The sequence below is a fragment of the Mus pahari genome, chromosome 3 (genome assembly GCF_900095145.1).
Source record: "Mus pahari chromosome 3, PAHARI_EIJ_v1.1, whole genome shotgun sequence".
Lineage (NCBI taxonomy): Eukaryota > Metazoa > Chordata > Mammalia > Rodentia > Muridae > Mus > Mus pahari.
In genome coordinates, this window is record NC_034592.1 from 134258296 (window position 1) to 134270852 (window position 12557).

Sequence of the window (12557 nt, forward strand, 5' to 3'; positions counted from 1 at the left end):
CACACACACACATACCACATACATACCACACACACACACACACACACACACACAGACACACACAGACACACACACAGACACACAGACACACACACACACACACACACACACACACACACACCGAGGTCAGAGATTGATGTGCAGGAGTTGGTTCCTGGGACTTGGGTCATCAGGCTTGGCTGCAAACTCCTTACCCTCCTCTGCCCTCTTTCTGGCCTTCCATTGTACTTTTAAATCCAAACTTATTTGAGATGTGCGCTACCAATAGGAGATGTCATCTCCCCATTGTCACCCCTCCCCAAGAGCAGTTGCCCTCCATCTGTGCGCACACAGAATACATCACCAGCATCTTTGCACAGAGGCAGGACCACGCCACGACTGACACGAGCGAGTTTACACTGTTGGCGGTGCTTTGATGGTGGCTGTGTCCCCTCACACGCCTCTGGAACATTTCTGTAAAACTGCAGTGAAGAGGCTCAGCCGAGGTGTAAGCCAGCATCGCCAGGAGGACACCGGCAACATACACATCCTAGGGTCTGCTGCTCACTGGTTACATAACCATACGGAGCTGTTTCACCCACTCATCCCCACTGTGTTCTCAGCAGCCCTGGGGGTAGAAGCTGAGGGGTGGCTATCACTGATCCAAGGCATGGCCCACTCTGCACTGACAGGAAACAGTTGCTTATCTGAATCCCGAGCCTCATGCACCTTTCCTCCAGAAAAGACACAAGGAGCATAGGGCTGTTGCAAGCCTCCAAGCCTATGCACCCTCCCATCTCCCTCCTTTCTTCTTGCTTTCCCTCTACCTGACAACCCTCCCTCCTGGCTTTCTTTCAAGGGTTGGGGTCTCACCCTTTCAGCTCAGGTGTCCCTGGCTAGCTTGCCCCAATTGTTCTTCCTGCCTGATTTGTTCGTGGTTCACATCACTACTGCGGCTTCACTCATGGGTCTAGTCAGAGCCCTGGAATCAGAATACTTGTCTATTCTGCTCATCCCTGACTCCCTGTACTGAGGACAGAACTGGCACATAGCAAGTGTGTGAGTAGGTGTGTGCCAGAAACCCAAGGCCCCACATTAGTGTAAGAAAACAGTTCAAATTATAATACATATTTATCTGGGACATTTTTTAGAACCTTGTGCTGGCAAGTTTCTTCTTATTGAGACATAATTCACATATAGGAAAATCCGTACTGCCATTTTATGACATAGGGCAATGTCAACATCCCTAAACATTCCCATGTCCCTTTGAAGTCACACACGCCCACCCCAGGCCTGATGAAGGTCGATTATGACTTACTAAAATATCCCCTTGGTAGAAACCCACATTTGCACACGCCGAGTCTGTGTTTTTCACTTTGGAAACCTGTCACTGTGACTGGGCACACTAAAGACCCATCTGTTCCTTCTCACGGCAGACTGGAGCCTACAGGGTGACTGGAGCTCAGCTATTCAGCTATTTTCCAATTAAGATCCATTTATATAGATAACACAGGAGCAAAACAGGCTTGCTCGGACTGCTCAGCCACCGAAGCCACACCCCCCACCCGGGTCTGCATCTTTCCTTTCATCCTTATTCTCTGCCTGATAAGAGACGTCCTTTGCTCTCCTCTCTCCATGCCCTCTTCCTGACACAGTTGTGCTTACTCTGCCCCCATAGACCATATTTGTACAGTGATGCCCAGGAGCCTGCAGAATCCCTCCAGAGCTCACACTGGAATGCAGCAGAGTTGGACCTCGAGCCCAGGGCCAAGGGAAGCACGGGCTGGGGCTCGGTGTGTACGGTGTGTACGCTGTTGGCTCACATTATGAGACTCTGCTGCTCTAAGGTGATAGAAAAGTCACTGACAGTCTGATGCCCGAATAATAGCAGACCTGCCTGCGTCATTTTCTCAAGTGGATTCCTTTCCGTGGCCATTGGCTGGTGCCTCAGCCTGGGAACGTCCCCAGGCGCCTGTCTAGCCTGGCGTTGGTATCCAGAACCTCAGCCTGGCTAAACCAGGCCATCTGGCTGGGATTATCTGCTGAGGGCCCAGGCCAGTGGGTGGGCTAACAGATCTGGTAATAGGATCCAGCTGTGGATGGCCTATGCCCCACCCATCTACTTACAGCCACAGGCCCACTAGGGAAAAGCAGAGAGTCTGCTTTTAGGGAATCCTACTCACTCAAGAGGGCCGGCCCTAAGTCACCCTGAATCCTATAGGATGGGGGAGGCCCAGTGGAAACTTGGGTTTCCTATATGTGGATTATAACTTGGAACCTACCCTGGTTAGGAGAAGTGACCTTCACTCTGAAGTGTGGAGAGGCGTCTAGAAAGTTCTCTACTCAGGAATGAACTTGCTTCTGACTAAGTAGAATCTTGGGGCCCTGGAGTCTACATCTAATCCGAGTTCCAGAAGGCTCCTGCTGAGCAGAAGAATCTAATGCAGACCCAGCAGTGTCTGCTGCACTCTAAGCCACTCGGTAGCATCCCTGGGGAGCTGAGGGAAGAGGCAAACAGACTGGAAGCTCTTGCTGGGATCTCAGGAGACAGACTTAATAGCAGGACACGTGGGTGAACAGAGTCAAGGTTAAGGCCTGGATTTGGGACTTCAGGAAGGAAGGGGCACTCACTGAGATGAGCAAAACTAAAGCAGAGACATGGCGGGAGGCAGAGGCCCAGTCCTGAGCTGGGCGCTGGAGAAGCTGGTTGTTCTGTGACAGGGACTCATGTAGCCCAGGCTGGCCTTGAATTCAGTGTAGCCGAGGATACCCTTAAATTACTTATCCCCTTGTCTACCTCCAAGTGCTAAAGTTACAGGTGTACCTCCTCATATTCAATTTTAGAGGTGCCTGTTTGAAACCTGTGCAGACATGCACGGATGTCCAGGAAGAATTTCTCATAGGGAATGGTGATCCATGAGCTCCCCAGAGTAGCCAAAGCACACAGGCAGCACCCTGGGGTGTTTGGAGCCCTGGGCCCTTCAGCATCTGGCCCCAGAGAAAGAAAATGGATTTTCTTAGAAACACATAAAATCAACTAGGAATGGTGGTACATGCCCATGACCCTAATTCTCAGAAGGCTAAGGCAGGGGGATTATTGTGAGTTCAAGATCAGTTTCTTAAACACTGGACTATAGAGCAAGGCCCTGTCTCAAAAGGCCACACAAACACACACACAAAAAAAAAACTAAAGTCAAGGCCCTTAGAATAACATCTAATAATTCTGCAGTCATAATACAAAAATTAAAGACCAAACTGACAGTGAAATTGTTGCCTCATCCCTCATCCAATGGTGGGTTGATAACTCCCATAATTCCATAGTCACACTGAGTGAGAAAAACAAAACAAAAGGTTCTGTAGACAACATGCTGGAATGTAAAGTATTCATAATTTCTTTCTACCATACAGTCCTGGGGCCTGCTTGAGCTACCTCTGCTTCTTTGTGGCCCAAGCTAGAGTAGAAATGACAAATTGCCATCACAAATCCATATTCAATGTCATCTTGCACTCACTCAATGTCATGGACTCCCAGGATCTCTCCACAGTCCCTCTGATCTCCTATTGAGGACCCCTGACCTAGGGAAAGAAGGAACAAGAAGCCAAAGAGACCAAGACTGGACCACAAGAGGGAGGATTCAGTGGTGCCTGGGTTATAGGAAGAGGGCACATTTGGGTGTATGTCCAGCAACTATGCTGGCGATAGGTCCATATGAACTATCAGGTCAAGGAGATCATAACAAAATGACCACCCTGTGGATAGAGCACTGGCCACACAAGCATAAGGTCCTGAGTTTGGATCCCTAGAACACACAGAAAGCAAGATGCAGGTCACACATGTCTGTAATCCCAGCATTCCTGCAGAATGGGAGACAGAGAGAGGAGAATCTCCCAGAAGCCCTGAGGCCAGTTAGTCAGTAAGGGGGGACACAGACCCATCTGCAGCAGATAGAAGTGAGTACCAACCCTCTGGGAATAGAGAAACTGGGAGGCAGCTACAGGGATGGGGTCCTAGTTTCTAGATGTATCTGTGAGCACAGATTCTCCAGGAGCTGCAAGGAAGGGTTAGGCCCAGGGATGATGCAGAGAAAGAAGGAAGGTGATGGGCAGAGGCCTGAAGAAGCTCCACACTGGTTCATCCATCTTCCTTGTGTGCCTTACTTTGAGCTAGTTGAAGGTCTATTAAAGAACATGCAGCTGCCTCTCCCCTGGTTCCACATTCAGTAGTGCTGGGCCAGCTCTGGAAAGCCTCCTTTGTAACCAGCTCCCAGCTGAGGCTGATCCACAGACCCTCTAGGCAATCCCAGCACTCTTCCAGTGCACCACTGGGACTTGGCAACGGAGCACACACCTTCCAAAGTCCTCATGGCAGGAAAGATGAGTGGACAGAGGAGGAGGGAAACAAAGGAAGAATTAGCCTGAGTGAGCATGACCTCCAGTCATGCACCCCTCCCTGAGAGCCTTTACCTTCCAAGGTCCCCTTTGAATGGCTCCAGTGAACCTTATGGAAGCCTGAGTTCTGGCCTGAGAGACAGAGGATGGGGATCCAAGCAGTGTGTGCAGCCAAGCACAGCGGAGGAGAGGCTAAGCCTGAGAACTTGCTGTCCACCTCTCCAACTTGCTCTTGGCTTCCAAGGAGAGGAGCGCCATGGGCTCTCAGGAAGAACAAAGCCCTGCCAAAGGAAGGAAGCCAGCTCATGGGGTCTAGGGCACTTGGATGCTGTGAGCTCAGCCCAGTTTGGCAGACAGCAGGGCTAAGAGAAAGTTCAACTTGGCAGACAGACCTGGAAACCTGTACAAGGGAAAGATATGAACCCACCCACCCCCAACCAGCCACAAGCTAGCACTCACCTAGGGGAAAGGCAGAGCATGAGGGCTACACTCTGATCCTTGTTGCTCCCCTCTCCCCATCAATTCCTTGAACACAATTAATGAGCACCCCCTGAATACCTGGTGCTGTGCTAGACGTAGATATGAAATACTGAGCAAGACTGCATCCCTGGCTTCATGTAATCAACACTCTGGAGGGTAAGAGAGATAAAAAGAGATGCGTGGCATAAACTCAGGGAATGAAAAATGTGTGACACCAATGAACAAACACGAGGGAGTGAGCCATGTGGGTCGGGCGATAGTTCTGGAGAGAGTACCGGGGGTATAGCATGGTCAAAGGCCCTAAGATGGGTGTGTGCTTGTATAGGAGGGAAGTATAGGGGTATGGCCTCTGGAGCGGAATGATGAAGGGACGAGTGGGCTAGCCATAGAGGACACTACAGATCAATGTTTTCAGCGTTTCTTGTGAGATTGGGAACCCAGGGTTAGCACAGAGCCAAGGAAGACTTACCTAGTGTCAATGGGATCCTCTGGCTATCCAGCCAGGGACAGGCTGTTTGGAACAAAAATAAAGAGAGAGAGGCCAGTGAGGGAACCCTAGGAGAGGGGAATAAGTGGCCCGACATGGTACATTCTCAGCCAGGTATCCACCTCTAGTTGCTGATCTGTGGTCTGCTATGGAGCTTCATGGGAAGGAGCCACAGGAGGTTTCCTCCCCCAGCCCCTGCCATTTCACTGTAGCCTTTTATCCCCCTACAGCTGGAGCAGTCCATCAAGGTGAACTTGAGGTCAGACCTGGCGCAGGCCCAGCAGGACACAATCCAGAACCAGACAACTGCCATGCTGGCACTGGGCGCCAACCTCATGGACCAGACCAAGGCTCAGACCCACAAGCTGACTGCCGTGGAGACACAGGTAACAGGAGAGCCATCTGAAGGCCAGGCCGACCCTCCAGGCTTCTCATCTTTTCCTGTCACTGTCCTGGTGAGGGCCTGAAGCCCTCCCACCCCACCCCCCACCCCACCCCGGCCTCCTCTCACATAACCAGGCAGCTCCCTCTACAGTGCTGCACTGGCTCTGACTCCCTGTGTGAACCCACGCCAGGGACCTGGCTCTCAGAGAGAGAAAGAAGGGTAAGCTGCTGGGTCCACGGGTAGAATGGGAGGCAATGAGCCCAGACAGCAAGGTCAGAAGGACACCGGGACACAGTGATGCTAGGACATGAGCCAAGTTGCTAGGAAGAGCACATCAGACAGGGAGAACAGCATGTATAAAAGCTCGGGGGTGGGGCCAGGGGGAGGTCGAGCCTCCTGGCTTCTCCAGGGACATGGAAGGGCAGGGAGATGGTAGAGAGAAACTGAGTCAGGTAGGGCCTATGAAAGGTAGTAAGCTAGTAACCATGGAAACTAATAGCTTTAGACCATGGCAATTGATTGGCAAGTTTCAAGAGTGGCAGACCTCTGGGCCCACATAGCACACATCCCCCACAAACCTCCTGCTTATTGGGACAGGTCCTAAACCAGACATTGCACATGAAGACCCAAATGCTGGAGAACTCACTGTCCACCAACAAGCTGGAGAGGCAGATGCTGATGCAGAGCCGTGAGCTGCAGCGGCTGCAGGGCCGCAACAGGTAAGCCAGGACAGGACTAGAGCTGCAGTGAGAGGTTGGACCTGTCAAGTGTCGGGATGGGTCTGGGGTGAAGGACACCATAGAATGGAGCTAGGGCTGGGGACACAGCTGGGGTGAAGCTAGAGCTAGATAAGGATCAGAATCAGGCTCGGAGTCCAAACAAGGCAGCTCCAGGCCTGGCTCCCAGCGTTCGGTATCGACAGAGGCCATGCATTTTACTTTTTGTCTTTCTCCTTCTCACCTTCCTTCTTTTTGTAGTATATGCATGCATGCACATGAACACACACACACATGCATGCATGCATGCACACATACACACCCATGCACACACACATACACAGAAGTACGCATGAACACTCACATGCATGCACACACATGCATACAAGTACACATGCACACACACCCACACATATATGCACACACACACACACACATGTGCATAAATATTGCCCCTTATTTGGAGTTTTTGTTGTTGGCATTTTGGGGGGACTCAGTTTGCCAGTTCTGTTCTGCTTGAGACAGGTTCTTTCTATGTAACCAGCTGACTTCAAACTTTCTATCCTCCTGCCTCAGCCTCTGGTACTGGGATGATAGGTTTGTGCCACCACACCCATCTCTCTCCACTTTCAATTCTCGTTACTTTATTAAGATACCATTTTCACGCTCTACACTCCACATTGTGAACTTTAACTGGTTTCTGTAACTGTAAGCACACAAACCTGAAGTAACCCTTCCTGGAGAAAGCAGTTGCCAGCATCTGTCCTCATGGTCAGTCTGGTGTTCTCTGGGAACACCTGGAAAAACAACAACAACAACAAAACAAAACAAAACAAAAACCAGCCCTGGGGTAGAGACAAGCCAGGGAAATCTGACGCAAGGCCCACAGCTTGTTTCTGCAGTTGAATGCTCACATTTGATCCTTTCTCCAATTTCCCAGAGTTCCTCAGTGTCTATTTCTCAGGCCCTAGTCAATGGACATTAAGGTCATTTCCGGCGTGTACTTATCTACCAATGCTTCCACATTTGTTTGATTGTTTTGCTTGTTTGTTTGTTTGGGTTGGGTTGGGGGGGCGGTGGGTTTTGATTTTTCGAGACAGGGTTTCTCTGTATAGCCCTGGCTGTCCAGGAACTCACTTTGTAGACCAGGCTGGCCTCGAACTCAGAAATCCGCCTGCCTCTGCCTCCCAAGTGCTGGGATTAAAGGCGTGCACCACCACTGCCCAGCCTTTCCACATTTCTTCTTCCACAGACAAGAAAAAATGCCTGAAGAGGAGGGGCTGAGTGGAAAGCTTTCTTTTCTTAATCACTCTCTGCTCTTTATACTACAACACCGTGTGCTTACTGCCCCAGTAGGGCTGTGTGGTATAAAGGCACTCAGAACACTCGCCTATCGCACCCCTAGTACTGCAAGCAGATAAAGAAACCAGCACAAGTGCGAGCCTCCTGTGCCTGCTCTATTTCCACAGAAGCCCATCCCACTGTCTCCTGTGCCTGCTCTATTCCCACAGAAGCCCGTCCCAGTGTCTCCTGTGCCTGCTCTATTTCCACAGAAGCCCGTCCCAGTGTCTCCTGTACCTGCTCTATTTCCACAGAAGCCCGTCCCAGCCAGGGTTCTCTTTCTTTCCGCTCGCCCACACTAAGACTCAGAGCATCTTTCCACATCTGTCTGTCCCCAGCACCCTCATACTGCTTTGCATTCCTCTCTTCTTTTGTCTCCCACATTTGAGGTTCCACCAGAGGCTCTGCCAGGTTGGTCCCCACCTCCCCTTCCTAAGTCTTTGCCAGTGCCTTTCCCTATGGCTACAGCACAGTCCTGGGAACACCACAACAGAGCAGAACCTCCAGTCCTAGCTGTTGGGCATCTATGATGCCTCTCCTCTCTCACGTCTAAGCAGTATCATGCCCACACTCCATAGAGACTATCTCCTTTGGGGTGGGATACATAAGGTCAGAAGACATCCCTTCTGGGCTTGTGCTCATGGCTCTTGGCTTATTGCTGGATCCTTCCATCCTGACCTCGTCCCTTTGCACACTCCTATATTCATGTGACACCTTAGCCTCCCACCCTTCTCCCTCTGCCCCTTGATCTGAGCTACAGTGGACACAGACTACCAGACTGGGTGACCCTGAGTCAGACACTGAGTGTCTCTGAGCCTCTGCACAGTATGTGCAACTGTCATATTCAGCCCCACCCACCGAAGCTGGGGGGAGGTGAATGCTCAGAGTGGAGACCATAGGCTGACCCGTATGTGTCCACCTGGCAGGGCCTTGGAGACCAGGCTGCAGGCATTGGAAGCACAGCATCAGGCCCAGCTTAACAGCCTCCAAGAGAAGAGGGAACAACTGCAGAGCCTCCTGGGCCATCAGACCGGGGCCCTGGCTAACCTGAAGCACAATCTGCAAGCTCTCAGCAGCAATTCCAGCTCCCTGCAACAGCAGCAGCAGCAACTGACAGAGTTAGTACAGCGCCTGGTACGGATTGTAGCCCAGGACCAGCATCCGGGTGAGCAGGAGGGAGTAAGCATGGGCTGGGGTGGAGAGCTAAAGACGGAAGGGAGACCCCGTGTAGCCTCCTCAGCCATCCTGGCCCAGGGACCCATCGTGGGAGAGGCCAGCTCTCTCCTATCATTTGCAAAAGAGAGACTCAATGAACAGTGACCACACTGGCCACAGCAGCCCCTAAGAGTATCCGACTCAGACCCTGCCTTCGTCCCCTGGGAGATCTTAGCCATGCCTCTGTTCTACATCTGGCCTCAGTTTCCCCATCTGTTGAATGGAGGTGGCAATAACAACACAGGCGACCATAGCCTACACTGTTAAGTCTGTGTCCCATCTCTTTTTTTCTTTCAAAAAACAAAAACAAAAAATAAAAATAAAAATAAAAATAAAAACAGGCCTTCCATATAGTTCTAGCTTAGAACTTGTTATGTAGGGTGGACTGGCCCCAAACTCACAGAGTCCTACCTGTCTTAGTCTTCCACATGGTCAGATTAAAGGCATGTCCCCACCATACCCAGTGATTCGGCTTAGCTTGCTACACATCTCCCTGGGCCTCAGTTTCCCCAAGAATGGAAGAGTTGGACACAAGTGCCTGGACCTCGCTCCTTGATGTTCCTGCAAGGCTTAGAGAGCCACGTGGAAGAGGGAAGAAATGTGGCATCCCCAGCCTACCATAGAAAGGAGACCCATGCCTACCTTGCCCAACAACCTCCTTGGCATGCCTGGTTCTATCTGCAGCCACTTAACCACCAAGCATTTATTGAGCATCCACTGTGTGCCAGGCAGGGGCTTGGGAGGCAGGGACTCAGCAGCACACAGCTGCCATGGTTCCTGTCCCCTGCAAAATTCCTTACTGTTTGTCAGGTCTCAATGGGAAGGAGAAGGAAAGGGCCCACTGTCTGCCAGGCAAGCTTACTTAGCTTTCTGCCTTCAGCTTCCATGGCTCAGCATGCTAAGGGGCTGAGCCTCGAAGAGGGCACTTCAACCTAAGGCCAGCAGGGGGCACAAGAGAGGCTGGATGGAATGGATCTCTTCTAGAAAGCACAGTCTGGTATGGAGTGGATGGTAGCTTCGAGGGTGAGAAACCAAAGGGGCTCCTGCTGTAGAACAATCTGCAACCACCTTGGGGGAGGCTGGGCCTTCTGTAAGCTACCCAGCTTCAGTCAGGTGAAGGGGTTCCAGGCTGACAGGGAACTGGGGCAGAGGAGCCTAACATGAGTTCACCCTAAGTCCAGCAGGCTAGGGAAGCCACGAGTGGGGGAGGCAGATGCCTTCTAAGCCGCAGGATATGCAGTAACCAGAAGCCATTACAGGCTTGTGTACAGCCCTGGCAGCGAGACAATCTGAATGAGTCCCATGTGTGTGTGGGTTTCTCACAGGCAAGAACAGGACCTGGGCTGGGGCTTCTCCTTGCAGATCCATAGGTCTCCTGTCTCCTCCCCCTGAGGCTGAATGACTGTTTCCTTAGTCCAGTGAGAGGTTGTGTCAGCACCTGATGGGTCACTCTCTGTCCAAACACCTATCCACTTGCCAGACTGGTACCAGGAAAAGACTTTTGATAGTTGTTCTTGCCCCCTGTTACAAATAGAGAACCCATGAAGACTGATGAATGTGAGTTGAGCAGAGGGCATGATGAAGCCCAGTGAACAGCAGTCATGCAGTGAGGACAAGGAAACGGGCTCAGTTGTGCATAAGCAGCGTTCATACAGTGGTCCATTTGCCCAGCCTCCCTGCGCTCAGATGAGACATCCAACCCCAGGGAAGGGTGGAGAGAGGAAGGGCTAGCCTGTGGAGTAAGCAGAGTTCAAGCCAGACCGCCTTCCTCACCTTACAAGTTCTTGTCATTTGACTTCTCACCTTCATGATAGGATACTTGCTCCAGCACTTCACAGCAGAGAACACAGTGAAGGCCACACTGGCTGGGGCCAGATGCAGGGGGGGGGGGGGAGGGTCACGGGATGGGGGGAACTGGATAGATGAGGATCCAGGACACACATTCCACCGCACCACTCCATTGCCTATATCTGTCCAGTTTTATTTTTATGCTGTTCCCTGAATCCTTTTTCCTGAGCCCAAGATGCTCCCAACATAACAAGATGCTCGTAGGAAGCCCTCCAACACAATAGTCCCAGGGAAAAGCATCTTTATCGGACAGTTATGGCTGTTGCTATTGATCACTGAGGAAATGGGCTGTAGACAGAGCCTCAGAGAGAGGAGCTAGAAAGAAACCCCAGGCCAGCTCCCAGCCCTGCCCTCGTTTGTTAAGTACAGTGTAACCTGTCTCTGCTTACCTCTAAGCCATAATGTTACTCGCATCTGCTGGCCTCTCCTTCCCTGTGGCTGTAGGGATCTGAGGGCTGCTGCCATGATGCCACTAGAGACCCCTGGCCAGGAAACATTCCAGACACTTCATTTGTGATATGGAGCAACCCCCTTCAAACATGTCTTCCAGTGCCAGGATCTGGGAGCCACCATCCAGGTGTAAGGCCCCAGCAGGAAGTCCCATCCCTAGTGTATCCTGTTGGATTGTTTGTTGTATTAATAACCATTCCTTCACTATTTGAGCTCCATCTTTAGGTACCTGCCTCTCAGAGAGATTGGGTTTTAGTAAAATCCCATCCCAAGCCTACCAAGCAGGCTAGACAGTATTTTTAACTCCCTGTACCTATTGGAGTCATGGAAGATTCCAGTCATTAAATTAACAGTCCCCTGGTCTCAAGAACACATTGCTTAGGAAATGTACATGGGCCCTTGAAGGCCAGTGGCCAGCTTCCAGGAGGACAGGATGAGGGGTCTCTAACTGGGGCTGCAGGAGATCCAGTTATCAGGGGGTCACAAGAAAGCCCAGGTCCCCTCTGAAAGATACTCCAGGAAGGGAAGGCTGGGAGCCCTCGGGTCAGTCCTCATCCCGTGCTTCAGCTTCTGCCTGGGGACATGGGAAGTGTCCATGGAAGGCAGGTGTCACCTGCCCTCTCCATGTGCTGGAACCTAGCAGCCCAGCTCTGGGTTGCCTGTTCTGACATTTTCTGGGAGCCAGCCTGGCCTGGAATGGTTTGAAGCAGGACACAGCATCTGACTTAGAGGTAGCTTTAAAGACTGACGGTCTCTGACCTTCTAGCTCTCTAACTATACTGAATGCTCAATGATAACTTAAAAAAAAAAATCCTAAAAACCTAATTGCTTATTCTATGTTAAAAACCACTGGCTTGGGCAACTAACACCGGTTGCCTAGCAGTAGGGAATTAAGTAAAAACTTAATCGCTATTGCTCCCTTCTCTGTCCAGGCAGTCAGAAGCCTCTCTGGCTAGGATGGTTAACGCTTTGTGAACCTGAGAGGAAAGACAGGAAGAGAATTAGGATGAGTTATACAGGCAGATATGCACAGGCACATATGCATTCATACACATTTACATTTTCATTTACACATTAATACATTCATGTTTTTGTTGGGTCCAACCTCTGTCTCATACACTCCACTGCTCACTTCCTGCGGATGCTTTCTCCTCTCTCTCTCTCTCTCTCTCTCTCTCTCTCTCTCTCTCTCTCTCTCTCTCTCTCTCTCTCTCTCTCACGCGTTTGTGTGTTTGTGTGTGTGTGTGTGTAAAATTTCATGATGAAG

At 51.0% G+C, this 12557-nt stretch overlaps 1 protein-coding gene across 1 annotated transcript in view; it reads left to right on the forward strand.

The window, feature by feature from the left end:
- The window catches only part of Angpt4 (angiopoietin 4), a 33315-nt gene that overhangs the window by 9774 nt on the left and 10984 nt on the right, over positions 1 to 12557 (forward strand). Inside the window, exons 2-4 of the mRNA XM_021194765.1 lie at positions 5566 to 5721; positions 6318 to 6439; positions 8704 to 8942. Of these exons, the coding sequence (XP_021050424.1) occupies positions 5566 to 5721; positions 6318 to 6439; positions 8704 to 8942 (517 nt within the window). The remainder of the gene's footprint in view (positions 1 to 5565; positions 5722 to 6317; positions 6440 to 8703; positions 8943 to 12557) is intronic.